Source organism: Apostichopus japonicus, chromosome 16 (assembly GCF_037975245.1).
Source record: "Apostichopus japonicus isolate 1M-3 chromosome 16, ASM3797524v1, whole genome shotgun sequence".
Classification (NCBI taxonomy): domain Eukaryota; kingdom Metazoa; phylum Echinodermata; class Holothuroidea; order Aspidochirotida; family Stichopodidae; genus Apostichopus; species Apostichopus japonicus.
Genome location: NC_092576.1, coordinates 17,887,977 through 17,899,611, shown reverse-complemented (window position 1 = coordinate 17,899,611; position 11,635 = coordinate 17,887,977). Strand labels below are relative to the sequence as shown.

Sequence of the window (11,635 nt, the reverse complement as noted above, 5' to 3'; positions counted from 1 at the left end):
TACATAACATGATAGTGTTGCTGTGTTTTTAAGCCGAACTAACCGACCAACCACGAGAAAGGATAGGATATGTATAGCTGATAATAAATTCATGGAAAATTCATCAAGTCAATGTGATTATGCCTAGACAAAAAGAGAAACAAAAGCAAAGTTTGCCCGAACAGTCGAACAAACAGATTCAGTTTTAAACATTATGTGTGTTGTAGTCTTGTAGAGCAGGAATTATATTATTCGACGGTCGTTAACATGCGTTTTCAGTACAGCGCGACCACTGTAGATGTCTTCTCGGCCTATGTGCTATGTCACGTCAGGTTTTCCAGCAACTGTAGCCTACTGTCGGTCCGCGGTCGAAGGGTCGTTCATGAATGGTCATCATGGAGATTCGAGACCATTCAGACCAATAATATATTTTTCGCACATGTAATTGTTTTCGACACCCAAAATCCCTGTGGGAGGGTGACTGGGGGAGACAAGCTTTCATGGGGGCTGTCGCCCCCTGACGCGCCAACCCCCCCCCCCCCCTTGTGGCTACGCCACTGATATCTAGCGATATCTAGGGATGAAAATCCCAAGATCTTCCCTACACTGAAGGCAGATAGAGAATTGAAACCTTGTGTAGCGAGCTTGAAACTGCGTCTTTCGAAATGAAAAAAAATGTGGGCATTGCACAATAAACAGCTAAAAGTTACTTATTTCAGTCTCATTTCAATCATTCGAATTTGTAAAGCAAACAGCAAATATCACATCATATCAGTGAGCATGAAAATGGCGTTCCAGGATGAACAGCCTCCAAACTGTCTATGTGTGAAGTGTTCGGTTTCGGAAATATCTGGTACTTTTATTTCCTTCAACGTACACCGATAAACTGTGTCTGAATTTTCAAAAATTCCCTCACCAACATTCTTCATAATATTTGCTTCTACTCGTGCAATTTTGACCAGTCTGTCAGGGATTGAAGGTTTTTTTTTCTATATTGGTTGTCCATAAGATGAAATTTTGTGCAGTGGGAATGTTTTGAAGTGAATTTATCCACGAGGAAAACCTTGAAAAGTGGGGCTGACGGGTATGGTGGGCCGCGACGTAGAATCACCTACAAAAGCAATGATCCAAAGGAGATGCGATGAGGTCGAACATGATGTGTGACTGGTGACAATCTTCAAAAAGGTTATGGAGAGGGAAAAACTGTTGGGGAAAACTTGGTTCTCAGGTAAAAGGATACATCTGGTTGGTCATTTTCAAGCCCGGGAAGTGCCTGTGATCTGGGCGACTATCAAAACCAGAAATTTTATTGTACGCTGTGCGAAAAAACCAATGGTGGCGCTCCGCTTAGATAGTAATTCGCCCCCCCCCCCTTCCCACCCGGATTAGAAAATCCTGGATACGCGCCAGCAAAACTACATCCTTATTCCAATGACAATATCTTAAGACGACTACAATTAGCGTCTTCTCAAACTGAATCATGAATTGTCAATAGTGAAAGAAGATATCACTCAAACAATGCATTTCCGCCTATCGGGTTTTATTGCAATGATGCTTTCAGATAACGATAATGCACCACGTGTGTATGTTACTTTACTATAACACACAACGTAAGCACGGTTCTCACCAATTGGCAGGTTTTACTGAATGCGAGGACAATATTCATTATGACTGGTAAGTTTGTAAATAGAACAGAAATAGTGAAGACTTTGATAAAAATAGTTATATTTGAACTCCTTTATGAATATAATATCGCAAGACTTTTTATTAAAGCTGAGGAAATCAAGTGTAGTTATTTACTTATAATACATAACTGATACCACCTAATATTGTATATATTGTACATATGGTATACAATTACACGATGACAGGCCTTGTTCATGGCAAAAGTCGAAACCTTGTGTATGTATGGTTTAACTACAGTGTATTTGTATTTGCTACTTGTGAAACATTTCGAGGTAATTAAAGAGCATGTCTCTTTACTTCCAACTACTAAGTATATTATATGTACTGCATGCCATAATAGATAAGTGTGTAAGGTATATATTGCAATATCTTGTATTAAGCATACACAGGCACGTAGAGAAACTCTCTCAATGCAATCGTTGAAAAACAGTTTTAATTCCATGCATGAAATTAAAACTGTTTTTAAGCGATTGTATTGAGAGAGTTTCTATACGCGCCTGTTGGCACACCCCAGACGCCTTTGTTTCATGAATATATTTCTAGCATTATTTGAAGTCAAGACACATGACCTCTCTTCTGCCTCCACAACTGACTGTTTCGTTCGAATATTTGACGTCAATTATCCACCTTAGAAGTGAATGTATCATAATATGAATGCATTCTCGTTGATTAATATTGCATAAGTGTGAAAGCAATTCATCCTAGTTCTAAACAATCAACTTGAAAATATTGATAATTACAGTATGTGTGCCAATGTACATCTAGACTTTACATATACGTTTTGTCATAAAAGAAAACGGTCACAACTTGTTGGGGGATTATTTTTGGGTAAAATGTGGTAGTAACGTTCAAAATATATATTGTGTAACAATCATGACTATGTTAACCTGTCTTTTGCATGTTTTAATAATTTACACTGAAAACGCATACTGTAAGATTACAAATGCATAGCTCATTCTTTTTACGTTTATTCATAATTTAGGGATTGCGTATTATTTTGCTAATGAAGCATGATTAGAATTTAAACGTTCAACAATATCTTGTTTAAAAAGGCCTAGTCTTAACGTTAACGTTTGGCTATACAGTACAGTACACTACATTGACTGTTAATGCAGTACTGTTCGTGTATCACGTAGGGCATTGCCAAATCACATACACATACATTTTGTAACGTAACAAATTATATATTAAACGGGATGGGCGAGGTAGGCTAAAGAACAATATTTAAAAGTAAGATAATCTCATCATGCTACCGAGCCTAGGCGTAAGAGGACCTTTTTGGTCGTAACAATGAGTAACACAGCATTTAGTTTATGAGACGGAACAATATGTTTGATCATCAGTATGTAATGTCCGGTCGTGAAAAACACCGATTTGGGAGTGAAACTCTAACCTTGTATGCCGGAAACTATGTACATGAGGTCGACTTTGTTTCCTCTTATGAATCCTAGAATTGAAAAGGAAGTTTTAACTGAATGATTCCTTTTAATATCATAATTAGGGTATATACAAACTAAACCACTTCCTTAGGCTTTTCTCCTTTCTTTTAACGAGACATTAAATGCACCATTAACACGCCTGTAGAATTGATTTTATATATGCAACCTTATTTACATATCTTACTCATTGTTTGAGAAGTTGGCTTGTGCGACAGTGATGTATATGAAATGTGTATAAAGCACGCACACCATGTGATTTTGTATTGCTGAAGAGTATTTAATACACCCCACACTGTATACAGTGTAAGGAAGGCAAAGCAACATTTGGTTTGATATGGAAAGGCACTGTAGACCTAGTGGTTCTTAACATATTTTGGACAATGTCACATTAGCTTGGAAATCATGCAGGCCAAGAACCATTCGTGTTGGTTATTTCAAGAATCCACCATCAATGTCTTTATACTATGAGACCAATTGAGTAGAAGAAAGAGGGGTGTGTTTAGTTGAAGTAAAAGCTGGAGTGTACACTTCATCATATGCTTGTTGGTTGTGATAATCTGTTTCTGCTGGTTCTACGTATTTGACTTAATTAGTACCGTACTGGGCATGGAAAATTGTATCAAAACGGATTGTCATTGATATAAAGAAATGAATTCATTTGATCAAAAGTGAAACAAAATAGCTCAAAGTACGACAATAATTCCAACACGAATAGCATCCTTGAATGACATTTAAACACCGTTTTTGTCTTTGGTTTGCAAAAGTGTTATTTAAGACCATAACATTATGTTGATTTCCTATCGAATTTTGGGTAAATAACTGATCTAACATTTCCTTTGCTAGACTCAGTATTCCAGCTGCTTCATCTGATGTGCCTCAGATGTGAAAAGGGTCCATTTAAGAATAAAATAAAAGTATTATTAACTGATAGCAATGTCTTGTAACGGTTTAAAACATATCAAAATTAATTCTGTGAGTAAAGTCATTAGCGTTTTAAGTATTGAAAAGCATATGTATATATATATATATATATATATATATATATATATATATATATATATATATATATATATATGTATATATATATATATATACATATATTTATATTTATATATATATATATATATATATATTTATATAGATTTATATATATATATATATATATATATGTATATATATATATATATATATATATATATATATATATATGTATATGATAAGATATATGACATCAATTTAGCCGTGTTTTGTTTTTCTAATTATAAACTAAAAAATATATCCATTAAATATTATAATTAACTCCATGTTTCCTGGCCCGTAAGTGATCCTGGTATTGAATTCTGAATTAAATGCAAACAAAATATCAAAACCAGAACAAAGTGACGCCATGAGTGAGTGAACATCATCAATAACATACAAGGTTGATATTAAGCGTTTAACTTCAATTATTTGTAAAGCACTCATATTAGATGTCTGTTTGTATCCACTTGCTGCAAAGATGAACTTTGGAACATTGTAAAGCAGTTGTCATATTTTTGATGTATTTCCATACACGAGGATAGATGTCTTTGACAGTTCAGTTATCAAATGCACGGAAACAACGTTACCACTCAACTTTGTTACTTCCAGATCAACAGCCCCCTCCATATGATAACAAGTCGGGAATTCCGCCTCAACAAGGTTATCCGCCTCAACAAGGTTATCCCCCTCAACAAGGTTACCCACCTCAACAGCAGCCACAGCAAATGACAGTGGTACGTATAGGACTGATGTTAACATTGGAGAAAATGAAGGCAGCGCCTCAAGCAATGATAATATCCTTTTTTATAAATTGTATCATTTAGTGGAATGTTCAGAGACAGATGTTCCTACGTTTGGTAATAGAAATATTGTCAAACATGATCACAGCATATTTTCAATCCATATCTCAATATGCCGACTCATATGATTTATTATACAAAACTTAATATTTCCACAGCTTTATAATTACGCTGCCGACCTCAGGTCTTGTTTAAATAGAGTCTTTTCAAAGTTCTGTACCAACTTTCCGAGCATACGTAATTATCAAAGGAAACAACGGAGAGCCAAACGTTCCATACAATCGAAACCTGAAATGAGATGTCAATGTTATATAAGAATATCATCTTTAGCGTATTATATATCCATTAGGAGTTAATTGACATTGATATGTCGAAGACAGGGAAATGGAAAGTGAAAGTTTGAAACGTATAGGCGCCATTCCTTTGAACAGATAGCCGTGATAGTCTAGTTATCTTGATGAAAATACTTTTAATACTATAAGAGCAATATATTTGAACATTTATGTGAGATACGTTGAACATGTTGTCGCATTTGTTGTAACTTATAAGCGTGCTACTGGCACGATACTCTACACATTTATGTTTATGTCTTTTCATCTTTTTCTCTATCTTCGGCAAAAAATATGACTCCCTAATAATTACGTTAGTCGCCATACTTCTCTTATACTTTTAATTGCTGATATTTATGTAGACATTCCTACAAAACACTTGACATCTCAATACAGTTTTCAACAATCGTGGAACGTTTGGCTCTCCTTTATAAACAACAACAACGGGATTGCAGCCTATGTCATGTTATAGAGTTTGCGTTATTATAGTCCTGGGCTCACTAAGGGTATAAATGAAGCTCTGTTTGATTGGCATTTTCTTACTCCATACCAGCAGAACACGGGCGGGTATAGGATTTGAACATGAAGGAATGTGGACCTGGTGTCGTTGAAAGCGAGCTGGAATGTGGGCAAGTGTGTGTTTATGAGTAATACCAATATTACTCAACATTGGTTATTTATGACATTATAACACTGTTACAGACATGATTCTGTTATGATATACTAATGGCCGATAGTACCCCGATGTGATATGTTATATGACAGTTTGCTATGCAAAGTTGCTAATCTTGCTATATTTCCCGTATATACTGTAGGTCAACACTGTCGCTGCCGCCACACAGCCTGCTCCTGTCACAATTGTTCGTACAACCCAGGTACAACCCAATGACTACTTGGTATTTGCAATTCTGGTCACCATTTTCTGTTTCTGGCCTACTGGTATCGTGGCTATTGTATTTGCAGCTAAAGTAAGTATTTTATGAGGATCATTGCCATTCTAGCATATTTCTGGCTAGTACAGAATGATCAGATTTATAACCCTATGCTTGGTTTCCTACATTAAATACCTCCAGTGTTGCACCTAAATATGCTAGGAAAAATGGTCACCCATTGCTCAAACACTTTACTGCCACCCTCGGGAGGTATCACTAACACATCTGTAGTTGTCACCTTTAACATGAAAATGTCTTAAAAGGTCAGACCCTCTCATCTCCCACCGCTTCCTAAAAACTTTAGCAAACCTTTATTACATGTGAATAACTCTTCATTACCAGTTCAATAGTAATATAATCCCATATGATCCAATTATATATTAATCCGCTGGCGAATAGTATGGTGTCATCATTTCATTTTTGGAAAAAGGAACCTGAAAATTGGCCCCTAAAACCAGCCTGTTTTTGTTTTTGTTTTTGTGAAACTGGTAGTAGGAGGGGAAGATTGGTTAATGCAGGAGCGTAGTCTACCTTCGTAGTGTCATGGGGGGGGGGGGTTGCAAATTTTCTTTGAATGTTATTATATTGATACATGATTTTTCATTTTTCAAAATAGTGTCATCATCGTTATCATTTTAACCACCATTTGTTTTTACGACTTTGCGTGCGTGTGTTATATATATGTACGGCATCTACCAGACAGTTTTTAAGGGGGGGGGGGAGGTACATGTTCGCATCATAATTGTAGCTACGGCCCTGTGTGATATTAATCATATAAAGCAGATCCATCATAGTACGTGTGTGCAGGTATACGCAGGTATATCATATCTCAGTGAAAGCTATACCCGTCTTCCTTTTCAAGTGATCAAATGTCTATTTATATCTTTTCATGTTTATTTCTTGACAAGGTGAGATGCCTTTTCAGTAGTGGTGACATACAAGGTGCCGAGCAAGCCTCTGCAAGCGCTAAGTTGTGGACGATGATCTCCCTTGGTATCGGTATTGTTTGGATCACTGTTTACGTGATAATTCAATTATAAACATCATCGTCGGCGCCGCCACTACAGCCGCCACCATCTCCGCCTTTGACTACTAATATTGATGGAGACGTACGGAAAGACAAATCTCTTCATTTGCTCTTTTTTTTCTTTGATATATCAAATTATAAACATCGTCGCCGCCGTCATCGTCTACTCCTCCTGATGACGTACGGAAGGACAAAGAATATCTCATTATTCGCTCTTTTTTCTCTCTCTTTCTCTTTTCATTTTTATTAAACTATACTACTCAGATGATACATATTTGTTTCTTAAAGCAAAACAAATGATTAAAGTTAATTTAAAATAATGTTGTTGATTCAAAATAGTTAGACTGAATATGAACCAGGTTATCTTTTTGACGATCTTTTCAAATAGCGATATTTCTAATATTTGGTGTTAATGATTTATTTTACCATTATAACTGAGTGTCCTCAGATAAAATAGTAATCGGTCTTAACTCATTTGATCAACTCTATACACATCGGCACCGGCAGGGCACAACATAATGTACTCTATTTTCAAACACGATGTCTTCCAGAATCCCCTACAAATCTGTAAGCAGCCATATACTTCATTCTAACAACTTCCCTATGTACAGTATATCTTAAGTCATTGCCCTATAAACCGCTATCATTTCATATTCACAACTTGAGAACATAAACAGACGCACGTCATTCTAATAATTTGTATATGACTGAATTCATCGAATGCCCTTTGTACAGTGATTATGAACCGAAGTGTACTGTGGTCGGTCTGGAAACAGTGTTCAAAATGACTTAGTCTAAACTCATTATATATTTCTAGTTTATTTAGTATTTTATCTGTCTTTTTTTACTGTATGATGTAGTTGCCTTTCTATTTTTCTAACTGTGTTACTATTACAGCGTTTTCTATATCGTATGATTGGATTTTTGCTCTTTGTTGTTCATATAACGAAAAGTCAATATAGAAAGAAAATTCATTTGCACTTGAAGGCAGAGAAAAATAATGGAAGTAAGACTTTAACATTTGTTCATGTCTACATCAACTACATAGAAAATTTAAGACAAGTTAAACCAAGAAAACCAATTCTTTTCTGAGTTACAGTCCAACATATTTCTTTGAAATACATTGTAAAGAAAAATGATGTTTATAATAATTAATGCTACCTTTACTGATGGGAGTTCCGTTATTTGCTGAACAATGAACATGTAAGTGTATTTATCTGTCTGTGTGAATGTTTATGTAGAACAGACGATACTGAAACCATCAAACAGGAGCGTCAATGGAACAACAACAATTAAAAGGAACACTGCAGTAAACATTCAATATTCTCTTGTAAGTATTAGTTGTTTCCGAACACGCCAAATAACATTTACGTTATGGATGACACGATGACTGGAGCAAACGATCGTAGATAAACTTTTGAAAACACAGCCAGACAATAGAACATTGTTAAAACTATTAACGCTAACAGGATTACAAACGTTTGTAATTAATTTGATCAAAGACCAATTTCCAAGATGACTAAACTAGATTTACTAAGAAATGATATTCCAGTGAGTCAATATTAATTACAAATGATTTCTCCAAAGATTTCTCTCCACAAGTAGAAAGTTACCATTAGGATTAAATATATCGTTAACAAGTATGATATCCTTTTGCATCCAAAGTCGATAATTACACGGTTTGAATCTGTGTGAATGAGTTGTGTGTTTTTGCATGATAATTGACAAAAGATTAGGATTCGAGTTTATTCTATTAGTATTTATCTGTTTTTAGTTTTTTTTTCATGTTTCACAGTGTGATGTACACTTGCTTCTTTAGTTTGTTTAATTTTTGTTATTATAGTGTTTTCTGAGGAGTAAATGAGGAAGTTGAGGAGTAAAAGAGGGAAGCGCAAAACGAAAAGAAAAACAACGTTTTTCATATTACGACTATGGTTACATAGGCTATTCCTTTCAATGGTTTCAACCTTTTATACTAACGTTGTATGTCAACCTTGTATGCTAACGCTGTATGTCAACCTTGTATGCTAACGTTATATGTCAACCTTGTATGCTAATCGTGTGTGCATACGAATTAACTCAGGTGATGTATGTTGGTTCCGTACTGTAGCGAATGTTAGTTTTAGTTTTGCTTTCTTCATTAAGACTACCGATGTTCTCACCTGTAGAATACGAAGATTCCATTAATGAGGATCTTTTGCTGTATACATGCTAACGTTGTATGCCAACCTTGTATGCTAACATTGTATGCTAACGTTGTATGTCAACCGTGTATGCTAATTGTGTATGTATACCAATTAACTCAGACTACCGATGCTCTCACCTGTTAAATACGAAGATTCCATTGATAAGGATCTTTGGCTTTATATATGTTAATGTAATTAACTTGCATGTTATGTTATTCATTATATTCAAAACCAAAGCGTGGTACATTCCAAGCAGACCAAGAATACAATTTACGTGATGCAGTTCTCTTTGCGTTGTCAGCCAATTGAGTTATTTTGTAGTTGTAAGGTTTGTTCCCGGGACCGACATTACATTACCGACCTACTAAAATCAAGTCGAAAAGAACGTATTAAAAACAAGCACATAAATTAGAAAAATTTTACTTTATTCATCTTAGTTATATATATTAATTACTATTTAAGTTTTTAAGGTTTGCCTTCTTCATGAAGACTACCGATGCTCTCTCCGACCTACTAAAGTCAAGTAAACAAGTACGTATAAAAACAAGCACATCAGTAAGTTTTTTTTTTCTTTACATCTCAGCAGCATATATATAATTACTAATTCAGTTAGTGAAATTGATTCATTTATCTAACCTGTCATGATAGAAACATTTATTAGCAAAGCTAAGTTTTTGCAAACAGCTACCGCAGCCTACCGCAGCCTACCGCAGCCTACCGCAGCCTACACGTCTATTGCAAAAATTCTGCAGATCCATAGGAGTGGCTCATGCAGTCATGCATATATTTCGTTAATCTAATATTCTTTCCTGGTAGCCTTTTATTCCATTACAGTAAAACACATACACAGACACACACACACACACCAATGCACACGTACATACATACCTACACGCATACTTACATACATACATACTGTCGGTTGTTAATGTAAACTTTGGCAAAGATAACCCATCAAGAGAGAGTGCCTATAGTACATATTATATATATATATATATATATATATATATGTATCCGGCTACAAAACTTTACAAGGAAACATGCATCTGTTTTGCCCATCCTTGAAATGTTGATGTCCCCTCCCACCCCGTTCTCCACCTGATTTGGAATTCCTGGCTATAAAGGCCTGGGTAGTACTCAGAAAGGTACACAGTACAGATATAACTGCAAATTGTTGTGCACAACATAAGGGAACTGAGTGATCAAACAGTTGGTTTTATTCAATGCCCGTTAATAGCTTGCCATGAAACATTACGACGCCACAAAACTTCATGTTAGTTCAAATAATTATTTAACCTCAACATCACAACCATTGAATATAAACGTTACACTCCTCCCCTTCCCCACCATCCAACCTCTTGGCAGAACTCATGCTTTTAATGTAGATGATCAGTCAGGGATGATAAATTACTTCGGAAACTTGTCTAATGAAGAAATATATGAAAGGTTTGACTATCTTTTGGGAACCGCCGAGGATCTGTACAAAGTTAACTTAATAATGACGCAGCACTACCATGTGTACATATGCATACATGTCAGAGCAAAGTGGGATTGGTGTCAGGGTTGAAGTGGCCGAGGGTCGGGAAATGAGCCCAATTGAGTGAGTAGTAGCTAATTGAGACATTTCTATTAACTTAATAGCTAAATCTTCTCCTCAGAACACACGACAACCTTCCAAGAGATGAGCGTACAGCACTCTCCTCACTGATGTCTCGCAGTGACTTTATCATTAAGCCAACCGACAAAGGTTCTGCAGTTGTCATCCAGGATCGACAGGATTACATCAAGGAAGCCTTGCGTCATCTCTCCAACAATGATATTTACACACCTCTGATTCTGATGCCACAGTTATTTTCTCCCAGCAGATAAAACAACCATCACTGATATGTTACAGCGGAACCAGGTCTCTAAGAAGGCTGTTTCTTTCCTTTGTCCCACAGATTGAAGGCAGTCAGGTTATATCTCCTGCTCAAAATTCACAAGCCTCGTAACCCTGGTAGGCCTATCATCTCAGGCAATGGTTCCCCCCACCGAGAAGATATCCTTGTTTGTGGACCACTTCATCAAATCTCTTGTTCCTCAGATTAATTCTTATATCCGTGACACTCCAGATTTCCTCAGGAAACTTGAAGATATCAAGAACCAAATCCCCAGTACAGCCATCATCGGTACTTTCGACGTAACTTCTCTTTAAACTAACATCCCTCATGCTGAAGGTATCGCAGCCACGTGTGCAG

The 11,635-nt window shown here is 36.0% G+C and overlaps 1 protein-coding gene and 1 long non-coding RNA gene across 2 annotated transcripts in view; one reads left to right on the top strand and one right to left on the bottom strand.

The window, feature by feature from the left end:
- Window positions 1-1,493: 1,493 nt before the first annotated feature.
- On the top strand, window positions 1,494-9,686 carry LOC139983542 (proline rich transmembrane protein 1B-like). The gene is made up of 4 exons (XM_071997169.1): window positions 1,494-1,653; window positions 4,734-4,858; window positions 6,069-6,221; window positions 7,094-9,686. Exons 1-4 carry the CDS (start codon window positions 1,647-1,649, stop codon window positions 7,223-7,225), a joined length of 417 nt encoding a protein of 138 aa, XP_071853270.1. The 5' UTR covers window positions 1,494-1,646; the 3' UTR covers window positions 7,226-9,686.
- The window catches only part of LOC139983553 (uncharacterized), a 32,406-nt gene continuing 29,746 nt past the window's right edge, over window positions 8,976-11,635 (bottom strand). The window contains exon 2 of the long non-coding RNA XR_011798732.1: window positions 8,976-10,122. This is a non-coding gene — a long non-coding RNA (uncharacterized lncRNA). The remainder of the gene's footprint in view (window positions 10,123-11,635) is intronic.